This window comes from Sphaeramia orbicularis, chromosome 6 (assembly GCF_902148855.1).
Source record: "Sphaeramia orbicularis chromosome 6, fSphaOr1.1, whole genome shotgun sequence".
Lineage (NCBI taxonomy): Eukaryota > Metazoa > Chordata > Actinopteri > Kurtiformes > Apogonidae > Sphaeramia > Sphaeramia orbicularis.
Genome location: NC_043962.1, coordinates 16,164,818 through 16,185,072, shown reverse-complemented (window position 1 = coordinate 16,185,072; position 20,255 = coordinate 16,164,818). Strand labels below are relative to the sequence as shown.

Here is a 20,255-nt window from a genome sequence, read left to right as displayed (position 1 = left end):
TTTCCAAAGGTAGGGAAAAGGAAGATTATGCCACGTTTCCACTACATGGAACTGGCTCGACTCGGGTACCAGGTCCTATTCCTGGATACCATTTCCATTACAGGACACTACTGACTTTACAGCACCTGGTTGTCATAGCGATGCGGCGCGTTACTTCCGTGTCGTCTGCTCAGAGAGTTACTGATAAACTCGCTTGTTGTGTGTTCCTTCGTCAAGCTCATGCTGAATTTTTACATGTGAATCTCCTGGACCGACCATGGTGTAGTTTTCGGGCTGTCATCAAGTGGATGAACCTACCGCTATATTTACTGTAAACTTCCACATCTGTTTTTTGTAAAACGGCGGGTCACAGAGACGACTCTCTGACCAATCAGATTCCTGCAGTGTTTACACGTCACCTTTTAGTATCTGCTCCCCAGTCCTGGAACCTCGGCGGAGGTGATACCAAAAAACTAGTACCGGGTACCAGATTCTAGGTCCTTTTTCATAATGGAAACGCAAAAAGGCCGAGCTGAGTTGAGCCGGTACCACGTAGTGGAAACGTGGCATTAGTTGCACAACAGCGGAGGCGTAGAGGAATTAGTAAAGCGTCTATAAGTTTCTCTTTCACTTTAAGGTCTGGTCGTGATGTGTGAGTCAGGTTTTTTCAACCCGTGGGGCTTTTGTGGAATTATTTGACCCACCCTCCAAATAAACTGACATTCTTTTGACCCGTCCCAACTCGAACCATGAGTAACCCCCTGTTCCATGCATCACTAACGTACAGCACGGAACGCACCCCCATATAATACCTGGACAGACCTGTCCATAGACCAACTACAGCAGTGGCAAACATACGGCCCATGGGCTAAAACCGGCCTGTCAAAGGTTCTAATTTGTCCCACAGTATGAATTTGGAATGTGCAAAAATTATACTAAAGTTTTTAAGTCAAAGGTGTCATACATGTTTTAGTTCAGGTTCCACATTCAGCCCAATTGTGATCTCAAGTAAAATAATAGCATAATAACCTACAAATAATCAGTCCAAATTTAAATCAAAATTTTATTGTAAAAAGTCAGTATCAGATTGGTATCAGATCGAAATCGGCAAAACTAATCCAAAAAAAAATTGTATCGAATCGGAAGCAAAACAAAAAAAAAAAATCCAGATCGGGACAGCACTAAGAGGAACTTTAGTGATTTTGGTTATTATCAAGAAAACCATGGAAAATGGAGAGATATCAGCGCTTAAATTAAACTCGTATGAGCTATTTATGTTTTTATCATTACATTTGTCCAAACAAATGTACCTTTAGTTGTACCAGGCATTAGAATGAACAAGAAATTGAAGAAAACAAGGGTGGTCTAATAATTTTTTCCGCAACTGTAAATATGCTTTTGTCAAGTTTCTGCAAGTGCTGCATTTGTAATTTCTGTAAAACTCAAGTAACTTATAGACTCTAGCCATGTTAATTATGTTTAGAAATGAAAATAAAAACCCTACGAGTCATTCCTGTTTGAGGTAAGCATTACATTCTACCATAAAAGGCACTGATTTACATGGAAACTACATTGAAATGATTGTAAATATAAAATATCATGATTACATATGCAGCACTCTAATGCAGATGCATAAATCTACGTCTATTCTGTAATTATGTGTATTTTAACATATGTCTTAATCTGTTTAGTTCGCGGATGTCCTTTTAAATGCAGCGTATGTTAAGAAAATGTGGAAATGTGGTTGAATAGAGATAAAATGCAGGCACTTTCCTAAGCAGCCTTTGGGGGCCTCGGAGAAAACGCTAGGTTTTAAATGGACAGCTTCCAAAATTGCCTGTGTCATTGGGGACGCAGTGTTTTGTGCAGATAATCCTCAGGCTGTTTCGAACAAATTCACTCTCTTTCACGCCCCTAAAGACCCTTACAGTACTGGCTGAAGTAAGTAGTTTTCCAATGCTGTACGTTTATATTGTACATAAGCACTGATGCTGTTGATTCAATCAGGAACGAAGCAGTGGTGCTGCAGATTCAATAAAGCCTTTTATTAACTGCTGGCATGCCGGAGAAAGAACGAGAGAGCAGTTCCACTTCCTCCGACCTCTAACCACAACATTTTCTTCTGAAATTAAGTAGTTCCAGGTCCTAGTACCATTTACTGTAAACTCCTAACGAGCTCCAAAGTAAATCAGCGGACCTGCTCTGGACACATACCACGCAAGGTTCTAATAGTTTTGGATTTTTCATTATAGTTTAGTTTTATTTAGTTTTGACTTTTTTTTTTTGGGTCTAATTCAGTTAGTTTTAATGAGTTTTTAAAGCAGGTTTGCTAGTTTTTATTAGTTTTCGTTATTTTCTAAATGCTTAGTTTTAGTTTCTTTATATCTTTTATCTTCACCGTCGTATTCAAACTAATCCCGTACATCAGGGGTGTCAAACTCATTTTAGTTCACGGGCCACATTCAGCTAAATTTGATCTGCAGTGGGCCGAACCAGTAAAATAATAACATAATAATATATACAGGGTGGGGAAGCAAAATTTACAATGAACATTGAGTTGTTTTTTCTCAGCAGGCACTACGTCAATTGTTTTGAAACCAAACATATATTGATGTCATAATCATACCTAACACTATTATCCATACCTTTTCACAAACTTTTGCCCATATGAGTAATCAGGAAAGCAAACGTCAAAGAGTGTGTGATTTGCTGAATGCACTCGTCACACCAAAGGAGATTTCAAAAATAGTTGGAGTGTCCATAAAGACTGTTTATAATGGAAAGAAGAGAATGACTATGAGCAAAACTATTACCAGAAAGTCTGGAAGTGGAGGAAGCAACAAAAAACGTACCAAAGCTTTTATTAAAGCTCTCAAATCCAAAATCCTAAAGGATCCAACCAAACCCATGAGAAAAATGGCAATTGAACTTGAGGTAGACAACAAGACTGTTAGAAATGCAGTGAAATATGATTTGAAGTTAAAATCTTACACAAGAACACCAAAACACTTGTTGACAACAGCAACAAATCCAACTTTAGCAATTTTTGGGAATCATGTTTATGGCCGCCTTCTAGCCCAGATCTAAACCCTCTGGATTCTGCTGTTTGGGGCGTTTTAGAACATGCTACCAACAGAACATCACACAGCAATGTTGACTTTCTTAAAGATACTATTAAAGAAGAATGGGAGAAGTTGTCATCCGAATATTTGAGGAACACTTGCGCAAGTTTGAGGAAGCTTGGGAAGGCAGTTATTGAGAAAGAAGGAGGACACATAGAATAAAAACATTTTCTATTATGTCAATTTTCTTGTGGCAAATAAATTCTCATGACTTTCAATAAACTAATTGGTCATACACTGTCTTTCAATCCCTCCCTCAAAATATTGTAAATTTTGCTTCCCCACCCTGTAAATTACGTCAACGCCAAACTTTTCTTGATGTTTTAAACCGAAAAAAGTTAATTTACATTTTGAAAAGGCTTCCATCTACAAACTATCCTTTCAAAAGATGTGAATAACATGAACAAACTGAAAAAATAAGTACAATTTTAACAATATTCTGCCTCAGTTTAGCATTTCCACATGTACATTATAACTTACAGATCACAGTGGATCTACAAATACACAAAACATTGAGTAATGGGCAGAATATTGTTAAAATTGTACTTACGTCTCTTAACACATTTCAGGTTATTCACAGTTTTTGCAAAATTATACTTTGTTTTAGTGTAAATACATGAAAATATTTACATTTACAAAGCAAAACATTTGAAGTTGTCATTATTTATATGTTATTATGATCGTATTTTACTGGTCTGACCCACTTGAGATTGAATTGGTCTGAATGTGGAACCTGAACTAAAAGGATTGTTAATATCTTAGTGTAATTTTTGCATTTCACAAATTCATCCCAAGGGCCAGACTGGACCCTTTGGAGGGCCGGATCTGGGCCCCGGGACACATGTTTGACGCCTGTGCCGTACAGGACTCTGCTGCTTTCTCCCAACTTTAGTCTCCATGTTTCCAGGTAGAGTGGCAACGAGAAGACGATTCTAAACGACAAGTGACAGGAAGTGACGGATCGTTAAATATCATATGGTGCCAGCAGCTAAAATTACTTGAGGGAAATAAATCGATTTTATATCAATCCGACATTAACAAAGATGAAAACGAAAGGAATTTTATCCAGAATTTTTATATGTTTTAGTTAGTTTTGTAAACACACAATACAGTTTCAGTTAGTTATCGTTTTTTTTTCTTTTAACCCTTTCATGCATGAATTGTGAGAACCTTAATTGTGTTGAGTGTTGAGTGTTTTTATTCCTCGTTAGGCATGAAAAAAAAAAAAAATGCAATTGAAATAGTTTTGTATGAACATATTTTTCATGGAGTTGCAAAAATGTCCACTCAGCTAGACGCCATGTGTTTAATTTTTGAAGCAAAGAAACATGTTTTTACCGAAACACTGTGTGAAAACAATGAAATAATTAAAAAAAAAATATTGTTAATCTGATGTTTTGTCACATTTTAACATACTCACTTTATGGGGATTATATGCAAAAAAAAAAAAAAAAAAAATTATGTTAATGACAGTCTAACAACAATAACAAGCACCTGATTTACACTCAAACGTGTTACTGCAGATCAGGTTTATCAACAGCAAAGTTAAAGTAATGGTATGGATTGCAGTGTATGAGATGATGCATAAACGTACTGTGTTGGTTGATATGGAACTAAAATAATAAAATCCTTGAAAATACCATAAGAGAACAGCTGTAAAATAGCTGTCCACTGTAGTGACCACTATGCATGAAAGGGTTAATTATACTTTTTATTTATTTCAGTTGACGAAAATATTTTTACAATTCTAGTTTTTGTCATTTGGTAAGTTTTCATTAACGATAATAACCATGATACCACAGTCAATATGTGACACCGCTCTAGTCGTCCTAACAGCCGTGACACTGAGGATCGACCTTTTCTGCTCAGTTCTGTAGAAACCAGCCTCCCAGCGACCCCCAATTCCACGCTGCGTATTCACAGTGTCGGGGCCCCAGCTGCAGGGGGAGGAATGACTAGTTACCCCAGCGCTGGTTCCTCTGTCAGGGTCTCTCCGCTCTCTAATGCAAACATCCCCCCACCCTTCTTTTTCATTTGTTTCATTCACAGGAGGCCCTCTCTGTATTTAAAGAAGCAATACAGAAAATGCCAAGACAGTTTGCACCACAGAGCCTCTACAACATGATGGGTAAGAGCTGCTTTTCTATCAGATCGGAAGCAGAAAGTTGTTTTTTGTTTTTTTTTATCTCTGTCATGGCTGTTTGTTGGTTTGTCTGGTAGTGGGCACATGCGAAAAACTGCAGCGCTCATTTTCATGAAAATAGGATGATTGATAGGCAGGATGGTGGAGCCTTGGACAGGGTGTTTGTGCAGGTCTTGAAAGTCTTAAAAAATATGGAATTTTGAAGCGCTGTTTTCCAGAATTTTGTGTGAACGTCTTGATAAAGTATGGGAAAAAGTTCCTCTCAGTCGAATTTTTGTGTACGCATATTAGTTCTTTAGTCCTTAGAAATATAACAGATTACAAGAGAACATGAAAAACTTTATACTTAGCACCATTAAAAATGCTCAGGTCAGAATAATATGTATGTCGAGGCCCAAAACGGAATCTGGCCCAATTCAGAATTGGGCCGGCCCAGAATGGAATTCTATTCTAGGCCGGCCTAGAATGAAATCCTGCTGCTATAATGTTATTTTTATACCATGTTTAATGCAAATGATCCATAATTCCATAATTTGTCATAATTTTACATTTTCAGTCTTACATACCTTGAGTAACTATTGTCAATTTCAGTCGATTTCACTGTACCATATATTGGTGGGGAGTACCACTAGGTTCTATTTGTAAATAAAGTGTATTATAGTTTACAATTAAAATGCTGTTTGTTTCATTTTTTTTCACATATTTGCAAATTCCGTGTATTGATTTTTGTAACAATTTAGATCATTTGCATTAAACATGGTATAAAAATAACATTATAGCAGCAGGATTCCATTCTAGGCCGGCTTAGAATAGAATTCCATTCTGGGCCGGCCCGATTCTGAATCGGGCCAGATTCCGTTTTGGGCCTCGACATGTATATTTGAATATATATTTGGTAGCAGGCACATGCAAAAACTGCAGCGCTCATTTTCATGAAAACAGGATGATTGAAAGGCCTTACAGGGTGTTTGCGCATGTCTTGAAAGTCTTAAAAAGCATGGAATTTTGAAGCGCTGTTTTCCAGACCTTGAAAAGTCTGGAATTTTGTGTTTTTCTCTCATAGTCGAGAGTTCTTTAGTTGTTAGAAATATAACAGATTGCAACTGGGTTCATTTTGGTACCTGACACTTTACCAGCTTTTTAGACCCAATAATAAAAGACAAATTTAGACATATTCCCCTCAGGATGTACCTAATGATAACCTCAGATAATTGCAAAAAAAATTATACTCTTGCTCTGAGCCATCCCAAAATTAATGAATTTTTGATTAAATATTGGGGCCAAAAATAGGACCAAAATTCAGACAGTAAAAGCTACCTAGGTGTCAGTGCATTTAATCTGAAAAACATGGCTGTAAATGGTCTTATAAAGCGCTATAAATAAAAATACTGTGTTAAATTTGATGGTCCTAGTGTTTTTTTCTAATCCAGACATGTAGGTTTTTCATGAATCTCAGTCTCGTTCCAGGTTTCGTGTGTAACCCATCGTGTCCATTGGCATTACACGCAGAACCTGCCCATTTAAACACAAATGAATCGCGAATGATTTTGCAACAGCGGTCATTTTTGTGAAACACTCTGCCTTGTATAATTACTTAGATTCCCCCAAAAATAGTAGCGTTTAATTTTCGTGTCCTTTTGACTGAGTTACATTTGGCTTTTTGTATTAAATATAATCATGTAAAATAATATAAAAATGTGTTTTATCTGAAAAATAGTTTTCTCTTTTATCTCAGTAAGTATTTATTTTTAAAATAGACCCAAAGTGCTTCCATACTTGCTTCATAACATTATTCTAAATTTGTTTAGAATTGTTAGCCCCCATGTCCTGTTTTTAGGGACCAGTTTCATAGAAGCCAAATGAAAACAAAATATGACCTCATCTGCATATTCGAAAAGGAATGGGAGGAAGTAGAACTTATAACACTTATAAAACATATAAAAAACTTAATATGATTTCACTAACCTGTCGATGCTGGAGTGATCCTAGTGAATCTTGTTTGTGTGATTTTCATATGTTTTGAAAACATTTCTGTCAGTAAAACATTTCCTGCGAATGATGGAGTTATTCATTCGTACATTTATGACAATGAACTTTTCTACTACACACAACAGGTACAATCTCAACCAAAATATTAGGAACACAAGTATAAAAGTACATCAAGTAAAGATCTTGGGGAAAACAATACCATTTTTGAAAACGTTTGGAATTTTTATTTGGATAAAGAACTATAGATAGATAGATAGATAGATAGATAGATAGATAGATAGATAGATAGATAGATAGATAGATAGATAGATAGATAGATAGATAGATAGATAGATAGATAGATAGATAGATAGATAGATAGATAGATAGATAGATAGATAGATAGATAGATAGATAGATAGATAGATAGATAGATAGATAGATACTTTATTAATCCTGAGGGAAATTCAAGTATTCAGCAGCTTTACATACAAGCACGAGACAAAAAAAACAGACCAAAACACAGCACAACAGTGGGTTAGTAGCCAGAATCAGCATCTTCTTTATCATTATTTCAAAAGCATCTGAAAAGGACTCTAATTCATGAAAAAATGTAAGGCTGTATATCATTTGATTTGTATTTGATGATTTGCATTTTTATCATTTTTACTTGAATTTATTATTTCAGTTATATCGTATTTTTACAGGGTGGGGAAGCAAAATTTACAATGAATATTTAGTTGTTTTTTCTCAGCAGGCACTACGTCAATTGTTTTGAAACCAAACATATATTGATGTCATAATCATACCTAACACTATTATCCATACCTTTTCAGAAACTTTTGCCCATATGAGTAATCAGGAAAGCAAACGTCCGTCTATTTCATGTTGGCTTAGAGATGTTATGTTTTTTCTTAAATTAGAAAAGATTAGACTCTCACTACAAGGCTCCTCAACTAAATTCTTTAATAAATGGCAATCTTTTTTAGATTACTTTCAGTCTTTACAAACATTGCCTTCAGATTGATCTTTCACACCTCCACCCTACTCTGTTTTATTATTGTTTAGGTATTGTTGTTTTTTTTTTTGTTGTAATTTGTTCTGTCTACTAATTATTGTCACATTTGATACATCTATGTAGGTAATGTCTAATATTTAAAAGTAAACACAGGTATCTACAAGCTATGATTTTTTTTTTTTTTTTTTTTTCCATTAGCTCAATTAATATTCTTGTACACCACAGATTTGATACTGCTTGTACTTATTTGATTTTCTACTGCTCAGAGACTGTTGTGATGTTCTTGTTTCTGCTGTTGCCCCTTCTCGGAGGGCCTTGGGGTTTGATTGGGAATGGGGAAAAATTATATAAAAAGGCAATGTATAATGAATGCATTATATTTATGATCCTTTGTATGCTCTGTTACATTGCTCATAAAAAGATAAAAAAAAAAAAAAAAAAAAAAAAAAGGAAAGCAAACGTCAAAGAGTGTGTGATTTGCTGAATGCACTCGTCACACCAAAGGAGATTTCAAAAATAGTTGGAGTGTCCATAAAGACTGTTTATAATGGAAAGAAGAGAATGACTATGAGCAAAACTATTACGAGAAAGTCTAGAAGTGGAGGAAGCAACAAAAAACGTACCGAAGCTTTTATTAACCCTTTCATGCATACTGGTCACTACAGTGGACAGCTATTCTACAGCTTTTCTCTTCTATATTCATGGATTTTGTTATTTTCGTTGTTTTGTTTTTTTTCACACATATCTTTATTAAAGTTTTAAGACACTACATATCTTTTCTGACATGAATTGGTAACATTATGTAGATCTCTTCTGAGCATAAACCCCTAGAATCACAAGCCCTCCCCATAGTTTTCACACAATTTATCAGTAAATACATGTTTCTGTGCGTCAGAAATTAAACGTGTGGTGTCCAGCTGAGTGGACATTTTTGTAACTTCACGAAAAATAGGTTCATAAGAATTTTTTTTTTTTTTTATGTATTTTTAAAAATTTTTTAAAGTATTTTTATTTTATTTTTTTTTTAATTTATCTTTCAGAAGAAAATTTTCAATCGCATTGTTTTTTTCATGCCTGAAGAAGAATAAAAACACTCTAAAAACACTTAAGGTTCTCATAATTCGTGCATGAAAGGGTTAAAGCTCTCAAATCCAAAATCCTAAAGGATCCAACCAAATCCATGAGAAAAATGGCAATTGAACTTGAGGTAGACAACAAGACCGTTAGAAATGCAGTAAAATATGATTTGAAGATTTAAATTCTCATGACTTTCAAAAAACTAATTGGTCATACACTGTCTTTCAATCCCTGCCTCAAAATCTTGTAAATTTTGCTTCCCCACCCTGTAATTCTTTTTTCTCTTTTTTTTTTTTTTTCCTGTGTATTGTTTATTTCCAGGGTGGTATTCACATAAGGCTTTTTTGGCTTCTATCCTCTCCTGCACAAAGATGTTATTTGTTTGTATGTTGTTGTTTTTTTTTTTTTTTTTTCTCTTGCTGTTTTATGATGTGCAAATAGATAAATAAATAAATAAATAAAGACCAAACACCCTGCTTGGTGGAGTCTACTAAGTACCCTTCTTATTTTCCCAAATGAAGGGTTTATATTACTAATACAGCTCATTTATTGCCATTTCTATCATTTTTAATCACTCAAATCCTTGTTTGATTAATCCAAGCTGATTCTACGCTGTTACGTTCTGGTCAAGCAGTAGTCGATTTTTACGATACACGATTTAACAGCGTTTATTTGCTTTTCATTACAAGAACAACCCAAATTGTTGGATTACAGATGTAGAACAGCTGCTTTGGTGCTCATTATAACTGCTTTTGCTTTTTTTCTGCTGTCTCCTTCTGCTTTTCTTCACACACACACTCACATATGCAGCTGAATACACAAACACACACACTCTTGAAATCTCCGAAGTGTGTAATCCAGACTTGGTACTGCAGTGGGTTGGCTTTTACGTTGGCAAAATGCAGTTTGACAGAGCCACTGAGATTATGTCAAAATGTTGATGAAAGCTCCAGTCAGCGTTAAGGAGCAGCGCTGGGTTTATAATAGAGGAACTGAGCCAGAGATCTGTGATTTCAGGAGCTTAGTGTTGTTTCCTCCCTGAGCTGATTTGCACATTTGGCACACCTGCTCATATCCATTCCCATTTCCACTCACTGCGTTGCTCTTATATTGTTTGTCAGACGCCAAAGAGCAGAACCTTTCATCAGATGCGGACCTGGGTGGTAATCTGCACCCTGTTGGTCCCACTCCAGGAGTCTCTGGTGGGCTGTGGAATGTTCCACTCTGAGAAGCTGCTTTTCAGCTCCTTGGGTTTGATGTCACTCCTAATTGTACGTTGATGTTTGTGCTAATCTCGTACAGAATTCTGCTGCCAGGAAGACGAGACGACGAGCGTTTTGGCTCCTTACAACCCTATCAACAAGTGAAAAAAAATCATGTCAAAACAGACCTGAATGTGGTTTTTTTTTCTGTTCAGTGGCTTGGGTCCCTGGCACATCTCTAGAGTGTAGATTATTGTGTCTCCAGTGCTGTCATTTCATTCGGGTACAAGCTGTCCACATAGTCTGTGTTTAACAGGAAAGACTTTGCAACAGTATGGAGATTTTTTTTTTTATCTTTTTTTTATTATTTCAAATCATACATTTGCACAAACATGTACCCATACACAGGGAACCACATAGACACAACATATACAAACAAACCATACAACAAACCTACCAAACCCCCCCAAAAAAAGGGAAAAAAAAGAAAAAGAAAAAAGAGATTTTTTTAAATATATATATTTGCTCTATCTGGTGTTTTCTGGTGAAAGTGAAATGTTTACTTAACTCTTTTAGGATGATTGTGTCTCCAATGACGCATTTTTACATCCGTCGTCATTCAAATTAGCATAGCTCCTGAACCGTTCACGCTATTGAGAAAACCCAAATGTCATCTGAAAGCCGATTGGGAGCTTTTTGATTTGATATAAGTAAGTAAAGTAAAGTAAATTTTATTTATAGAGCACTTTTCACAGACAGAGTCACAAAGTGCTTTATCAATTCAAATCAGAATCAAATTAAGTTTACAGAGACCCAACAGAATCCTTCAGGAGCAAACACTTGTGATTGGTGACAGTGGCGAGGAAAAACTTCCCTTTAACGGGCAGAAACCTCGAGCAGACCCAGACTCCTGAAGGATGGCTGTCTGCCTTGACCAGTTGGGGTTAAAGAGAGAGTGAGAGAGTAAAGGAGGAGAAAAGAGAGAGCGATAGAGATATAGAGAGACTGGGGGGGGGGGGGGATGACACATGGAGTACGTTATGATGAATACATAGAGTGTAATCAGTCTGTGGTGGTCCTGGGTCAGGTGGGAGACTAAAAAGCCTTTTTGACCAGGAGGGTTTTGAGGTGTTTCTTAAAGCTCTCTACAGAGTCCATGGACCGTAGGTGTAGAGGCAGGTCATTCCATAGACGTGGTGCCACAGCTTTAAAAGACCTGTCACCGCGTGTGCTAAAACAGGTCTGTGGAACCATCAGCAGGTACTGTCCTGAAGACCTCAAGCTACGAGTCGAGCTGTAGGGCTGGATCAGGGAAGCAATGTATGCAGGGGCCTGGCCATGTAGGGCCCGGAAAGTTAGCACAAGAATTTTGAAATGAAGACGATATAGAACAGGGAGCCAGTGGAGAGATTTAAGGATGGGAGTGATGTGGGTTCTTCTGTTTGTGCGGGTCAGGAGCCTGGCAGCAGAGATCTGGACAAACTGTAGACGGGCCAGCTCCTTCTTGTTTAAGCATGTAAACAGGCTGTTGCAGTAGTCTAAGCGAGAAGATACGAAAGCGTGAACGATCATCTCGAGCTCATTTGTGGACACCATAGATCTGAGTTTGGAGATGTTGCGTAGGTGGAAGAAACAGTTTTTGACTAGGTGTTTGGAGTAGAATTCTAAAGACATGTCCTGGTCAAAGATGACACCCAGATTCCTCAGTTTTGTCTTTACCGAGGAACTCAGGTCTCCAAGGTGATGTTTGATCCCTGGGATTGCACTATCCGGGGCAATGATGAGGGTCTCAGTTTTGCTGGAGTTCAGCTGGAGGCTGTTATCATTTAGCCACTGCTTCAGCTCTGACAAGCAGTTTATTAAGGAACTCAGTTTGTGGGGCTCAGAGGAGTTAAAGGAGCAGTATATCTGGATGTCATCCGCGAATAGATGATAGGAGACATCACTGTACTGTCGGATAATGTGGCCAAGTGGGAGGACATAGAGTAAGAATAGGACTGGTCCCAGGACAGAGCCTTGGGGCACACCACACAGTAGATCCGCTGAGTCAGATTGGAAGTTGTTTATTGACACAGTGAAGCTTCTGCCGGTCAGGTAAGAGGAGAACCAGTCTAGCACAGGACCTGACATCCCTACCAGGTCCCTCAGTCTCTCAATCATTATGGTATGGTCCACTGTGTCAAAGGCCGAGGAGAGATCTAGCAGGACCAAGACCGTGGATTTCCCGGAGTCAGCCGCCATCAGGATGTCACTAGACACTTTTAATAGTGCGGTTTCTGTTGAGTGGCGTTGTCTAAACCCAGACTGAAAAGTGTCATAGATCTGGTGTGTCTCCAGAAAAGCTGTAAGTTGTTTAGACACTGCTTTCTCAAGGATTTTGGCCAATAGGGGGAGCTTTGAAATGGGCCTGTAGCTTTTGAAGTCTGTGGGGTCCAGTGTGGTTTTCTTTAGTTTAGGTTCTATGATGGCCTGTTTGAAGGAGCTGGGAAACAAACCAGTTGTGAGCGACAGGTTAAAAAACTTTGTGACCCATGGTCCAATAGTGTCAAAGACACCGACAAGGAGCTTATGGGGGAGGATGTCTGCAGAGTTGGAGGAGGGTTTCGTTTTGGATAAAAGTGCTGAGATGTCCTCCAGTGTCACAGGGTCGAAAGAGGACCAGGTTTGCAGAGGGGGATCAGATAGGGTCAGACGGCCAGAGGGTGGTGGGATATTGTGTTTAATATCCCTGATCTTGTCTGTGAAGAAGTTTAGGAAGTCATTGCTGTCAGCTTTACAGAGCACAGGGGCAGCAGGGACAGCAGGGGACACAATGGACTGGATTGTGTCAAAGATTACTTTGGGGTTTTTCTTGTTTGTGGCTATAAGTTTGTGGAAGTAGCTGGATCTTGCCTCCTTAATCATTTTATTTAATGAGGTTATGAGATCTTTAAGATGTAACCTGTGTACTTCCAACTGGGTTGATTTCCAAAGACGCTCAGTTTTGCGACAAGTTCTCCTTAGGTTTAAGATGTTTTCATTTATCCAGGGACAAGACCACTTACGAGTGACATTAGTTTTCACGGGAGCCACCTGGTCAAGAATAGAGCTGCAGTGTGTGGCAAAGCACTGGATAAACTCATCAACATCGGGACACTCATTAAGAAGACTAGGGTTAAACAGGGCACGGAAGTCCTGGGCTGTGGACTCTGTAATGATCCTCCTCTTGGCCCTTCTAGGTGCAGGCTTGGGCTCAAGAGGCACACATAAGTCAAAAAACACACCACAATGATCACTCAAGTGGACATCCTCAACACACACATTTGTGACGTGTAAGCCCAATGAGAAAACCAGGTCCAGGGTATGTCCTTTCTTGTGGGTGGGGCCAGATACATGTTGTTTGAGGTTAAAAGTGTCAGTCATGGCTAAAAGTTCCATTGCTGGGCTGGATGAATTGTTATCGATGTGCAGATTGAAATCCCCAAGAATTAAAACCTTCTCCAGTTTTATTATTGATGTAAGGAAATCACTGAAATCGCTTAAGAAGGCACCAGCAGGGCCAGGGGGACGGTAGATTAAGAAACAGTAAAACACACTGGACGAGCCAATCTTGATCATTTGTGACTCAAATGAGGGAAAGTCATCGGTGCTCATCCCTCTGCATATGTATTTGTCTTGGTGCACTACAGCAAGGCCACCGCCCCGGCGACAGGGGCGGGGCTGACCAACAGCAGAGCAGCCAGGAGGGCACAGTTCATTTAAATGAATGAACTCCCCATCCCTTTGCCACGTCTCCGTCAGGAATAATGCATCCAAGTTCCTGTTGGTAAAAAGCTCATTTAGGGAGAAGGATTTATTGGCAATGGAACGTGCATTTAGTAATCCAAACCGGCTAGGTGGTGGTGACATCATGGTGTTCGTGTCCGCTGTGTGTAATGGGATTTGTGTCAACCACCTACGATGCCTACGATGCCTTTATAACATGCCTTTATGCCTTTAATATATTACACATTATGGTAGAGGCCTGCACTGGTGGAGAGAGCAGCAGAGTGCAGTCAGTGAGAGAGAGATTGAAGATTTTTATTACTTTTAGCTGTGCTTTAGCAGTGTTTTTGTGTGAATTCTTGTAAATAATTGTATATAATACTGATAGTGTTGTTTTGGAGTGTTCTGCTAGTGTGTTTTTATTGAGTTTCTCTAATTTTTTCAGTTTTTATCAGTATTTTTCAGGTTTTTACAGTTCATTGATAATTGACTAGAAATCACTAAAAATAAGAAACTGTCACATGGACACCGAATGTAGTCTAGATTATTGTGTCTCCAGTGCTGTCATTTCATTCGGGTACAAGTTGTCCACATAGTCTGTGTTTAACAGGAAAGACTTTGGAATAGTATAAAGATTTTTTTTTAAATATATATTTCTTCTATCTGGTGTTTTCTGGTTAAAGTGAAATGTTTAGTTAACTCTTTTAGGACGATTGTGTCTCCAGTGATGCATTTTTACATCCATCGTCATTCAAATTAGCATAACTCCTGAACCGTTTCCGCTATTGAGAAAACCCAAATGTCATCTGAAAGCTGATTAGGAGCTTTTTGATTTGATATATAACACATTATGGTAGAGGCCTGCATCGGCGGAGAGAGCAGCAGAGTGCAGTCAGTGAGAGAGAGATTGAAGATTTTTATGATAATAATACATTAAACTTATATAGCACTTTTTTGGACACTCAAAGACGCTTCACAAACAAAACAAAAAGAACAGAGAGAAAAAAAAAGAGGCACAAGAAAACACAAGTTTGAACAGTCGAGTTTTGAGTAGTGATTTCAAGTTTTGTATTGAGTCTGAATTTATTACTTTTTTATTACTTTATTACTTTTAGCAGAGTTTTAGCTGTGTTTTTGTGGTGGATTCTTGTAAACAATTGCATATAATAGTGATAGTGTTATTTTTGAATGTTCTGCTAGTGTGTTTTGATGTGTTTTTGTTGAGTTTCTCTGATTTTTTTTTTTCCACTGTTTTTATCTGTTTTTTTCCAGTTTGTACAATTAATTGGTGAATAACTTAAGAAATCACTAAAAAAAAAGAAACTGTAACATGGACACCGAACATTCCAGACAAACAAAAATGTTTGAGCTCATGTAAAATAGTGAAAGTCTATTTCTGTCATCTCATACAATTTCATTATGCATATTTACAGTTGTTTTTCATAGTAACTATAAGTTTTTGTTTTTGTTTTTTTGCTATAACACACTATTTTAAGCATTTATGGCTTATAATAATGATAATTAATGGTCACATACAGTCGTGGAAAAAATTATTGGACCACCCCTGTTTTCTTCAGTTTCTTGTTCATTTTAATGCCTGGTGCAACTAAAGGTACATTTGTTTGGACAAATATAATGATAACAACAAAAATAGCTCATAAGAGTTTAATTTCAGAGCTGATATCTATCCTTTTTCCATGTTTTCTTGATAATAACCAAAAACACCTCCGTTCTTACACCAATATCTATGGCATTGTACTGACAAAAACAGTGCTTTTAGACATTCCATGTTTTCTTTTCTGTCTGTTTTAGTCACATGATACACACAGGAGTTAATACTTGATTGCATAACCGTTGTTTTTAATGACTTTTGGTGGTCTAATATTTTTTCCACAACTCTATTGAAAGTTAAGTTCTTCCTGGGTAAAAAAGGTGCGAAAGTATTGGGAGAATGCAAAAACAACTTCAAGAAATCTAGATGGCCTGTTGTAAGATTAGTCCTTAAAGGGTTAACAGGGTTACAGTTATATAGATGGTAAAATGTACTTAACACCCTTGAAAGATTATATCTTCTTCAAGCTTGTGTTTTTATCTTTTAATTCAATCTTTTCACTGGTTTAACTGGAGAGACATCACCACAAATGTACGTTTTCCAGCCGTCACAAAATCTTTTCGTCATGACGAAGCGTGTGACACCTGTTGCATATCGTTGTTTTTCATCAGGGAAGTGATTAGTCCTAATCCCCAGCAGAACTAAAGTGTCAGTCCACTGTAGTCTAAACACCCCGTCCTGTCATTTTACAGCTCCGAAGATTTGGTGTAGATTGAAACATAAACCATGTTACAAATTCCAGTGGAATGTTAACACCTTGATATATTCAAACCTCTAAATAGATTATAATGTTGATTTTAACTGTGTTGTGTTCAATTACCGGCCGATGTTGTCAAATTCTTCCAATAATACAAGTGTTATTAGATGGCTGTGAAAGAGAGGTCATTGTTTTTTCAGGTGTGAGCAGGCGGAGGGCGGAGGGGGAGGTATCGGATGATATCTGACAGATCGTGGAGAGTGACAGAGTGTGTTAAAGTCTAGATGGGAAATTCTCCCGGTCTGCTTTTAAACCACCCACCCAACTCAACTTATTTAATTATGTACAAGTTGACTTTAAATATACTTTCAAAAGCTGATGCTCAGTTCAGTTCTGCCTCTTTATTAACACTGGAAAAAGCACTATTAGAAAGGAGTAAATACACTAGAATCTATTACATTTAAATTACCTCTGCCAAGGAAGTTATGTTTTTGTCAGCGTTGGTTTGTCTGTTTGTTTGTTTGTTTGTTTGTTTGTTTGTTTGTTTGTTTGTCTGTCTGTGTGCAAGATAACCCAAAAAGTTATGGACAGATTTGGATGAAAATTTCAGGAAATGTTGATACCCCCATCCCCAATCACCACCAAAATTGAATCATTTGTTCCTTGTGCCAGTATCAACATTTCCTGAAATTTTCATCCAAATCTGGGGCACTGATCTGCCTTGGCAGAGGTCTGCGCTCTCTGAGTGCTTCTAGTTGGAAATGATTTTGTAAAACTGAAATAAAGGTCAAGCCAGTGAGAAATTAAACTAAAATATTTTTTAAAAATGCTAACGCTTTATCAAGTTTTACTGAGTGGGCTGAGGAAACATTATTTAACCCTTAGGAGTCCACAGTCATGGCCTTGTGACTGAATCACATGATATTTTCAACACGTCGTAGCATCAGAAGTCAGCCACGTAGACCACTGGGGATAATTGCATATGAAAGTGTAGACCTGAAACACTCTCTCACTTTTTATTAGATGTTGATAGAGCAAGTACAACCGGAGATATGATGTTTAGAAACCGGAGCAAACTAACATGAATAAAAGTATGAAAATTAGTTGGGGGGGGGGGGGGGGGGGGGGGTTATATTTCTGACCATATCTTCATCATTTTTTGTCCTTTTTCAAAACGGAAAAAACTGGCCCAATCTACGGATTCTAATCCACAGACTACATTAGCATTACAGGTAAGGGTGAGGATGACCCCCACCTGAACCGGATGTGGAAACCGGGAGGACCAGGGGGAGTGAGAAAATGCCTATGTAAAGATGTGCTTTTATGTCAAATATTTGAGTATAGTTTTAATTTATAACATTTGATTTAGATTTTATATACCTAATATTTGGAACCAATATTCACTTTTAAAGTCTTTGAAAAGGTTCCTTAAGCATCTTTGTGTCACTTATGCAATAAATTATATACATTTTTCAAATCGGATTTTATATGTTTTGGGTGTTTTTTGGCCTTTTGTGTTTTTATAGTAAATTAAAGTGAAAAAAATTATAGGCAGAGGAGATAGATGAAGTTGTGCTGAAAAAAAAAGATATCAATCATGGGTATAATAAACATTTCTTTGCATCCTCTTGAGACCAAAGAAAGGAAAAGTTTTGGCTTTTTTACATTAAATAATTGTCTTGATTGGAAACAGCATGATGCAACCTTTTTTTATTTTAGATTTTTTTTTTTTTTTTTTTTTAGTGGAATGTCCTTTACAGTGGGCAGGTTTTTTTTGTTTGTTTTTTTTTTTAAATAAAGCTGTGAAACTCTTGTCCCCTACAGAAGACAAAAATGCATTGCTTAGTCTCAGGAGGATATAGTATATAAAGGCAAAATCAAAAGTACTCAAAAACGGTCTAAATAGGCTCAGACCTCTAAAGGTTAAGATATTCTTAAACTAAGAAGTTGTGTAAGTGCCGTCACTCTTAAAATAAAGAAAATAATCTAGTTTCTCTGCAGGGATACTAAGCAAACCATTATGTTGGCTTCTTCCTGGTTACATATAGTTCAATAAGAGCTAGAATATCTTATTAAGACATATATTTTCTTAAAGTGAGATCACTTTTCTAAAACAAAAACAGGCTTGATAAGATTATTTTCTCTCATTTCCCTGAAACAAATTCCCTTTGTGCAAGGAAAATACAAAACAAGCCCATATATTTGCAGCCTTAGTTATTTTCCAAGTCAAAATAGCACCGATTATTAAAATACCAGACGCTGTGTTGTGTATTTGTTGTGCCCAGACGGTGTGAAGCCTGGTTTTGCTGCGACCCTTGCTCCTGTCATTCTAATTCTGTGAAAAACAATATGACAATGTGTGATGTCTTAACCTCTGACAGCGTGACCCCTCATCCGACCCCTGTCTGTATCCTCACAGGAGAGGCCTACATGAGACTGAACAAGCTGCCTGAAGCTGAACACTGGTACAGAGAGTCCCTCCGAGCCAAGCCGGACCACATTCCTGCACACCTCACCTATGGCAAGCTCCTGGCCATGACGGTAAGACTTCTGTGTCTGTTTCATCTTCTAGTTTTTGTATACTGTTGAATAAGAAGTATCAACTAGTCGTGTCCTGATCTAGATTTTTTTGTTTCCGATCCGATCTGATTTTTAGTTTACCAGCTGACAGGCCGTGAGCTATTGTCGTCATGCGGCGTCCGTCGTCGTCTGCCGTCCATTACAAAACTTTCATTCGTCTTCTTCTCCAAAACTACAATTCCGATTGACTTCAAACTTGGCATACAGCTTCTTTATGATGATGTCAACAAAAGTTAGTGAAATTATTTGGATCTGGATCTGATTATGGATTCAGTGCGACTTTTTAAAATGTCCCCATTATAAGAGATAGGAAGTGGATCGGTGCAATAACTCAGTAAATATAAATGATATCAAGTGTAAATTTCTACAGTCCAGCCCTGATGGGGAGATGACCAAAACGTAATGTCCACATGCTGATCAGGATCTTCTTCTGGATTCGGGAACTGACAGAAAATTTAACATGGGCTCTTATGGGGAAAAAATTTCAATCATCTTCTTCTCCGAACCTACAGCTCTGATTGACTTCAAACTTGGTATACAGCTTCTGTATGATGATGTTAACACAAGGTATTGAAATTATTTGAATCCGGATCTGATTCTGGATTTGGTGCAACTTTGAAAAATTTTCCGATTATAAGAGATAGGAAGTGGATCGATGCAATAAATCAGTAAGTATCAATGATATCAAGTAGGAATTTGAATTTTTTACAGATCTGATTGGAATATGACCAAAACATGGGCTATTTCTTTAATATAATAAATACACAGAACTGGGTGATAATAAATGGCATCTGGATACATTTCCCAAAGCTTTTAATTTGGCCGATAAACTACAGGGCCATTAGTCCTATTTTTTCTTTTTTTTTTTTGGGATTAGTTTTGCCGATACTGATCTGATACCGATTCGATAGCAGTAATGAAAGTGTTCCGTTTTTTTCCAGAAATGCGTTTTTTTCCAAAAGCTGAGCATATGTTCCGGTAAATTAAACATGTTCGGATCATTTCCATCTGGTTTGGCAACATTTCAGCTGGAAAATTATGCATGAATCGCTCTGAAAAGTGTAAATTATGTTTATGTTTATTTGGGTCCATCTCATGGGTGCGGCCATATTG

The 20,255-nt window shown here is 37.4% G+C and overlaps 1 protein-coding gene across 1 annotated transcript in view; it reads left to right on the top strand.

Annotated features, from left to right (window-relative positions):
• The window catches only part of tmtc2b (transmembrane O-mannosyltransferase targeting cadherins 2b), a 288,126-nt gene that overhangs the window by 205,660 nt on the left and 62,211 nt on the right, over positions 1-20,255 (top strand). The window contains exons 7-8 of the mRNA XM_030136547.1: positions 5,151-5,229; positions 18,982-19,103. Of these exons, the coding sequence (XP_029992407.1) occupies positions 5,151-5,229; positions 18,982-19,103 (201 nt within the window). The remainder of the gene's footprint in view (positions 1-5,150; positions 5,230-18,981; positions 19,104-20,255) is intronic.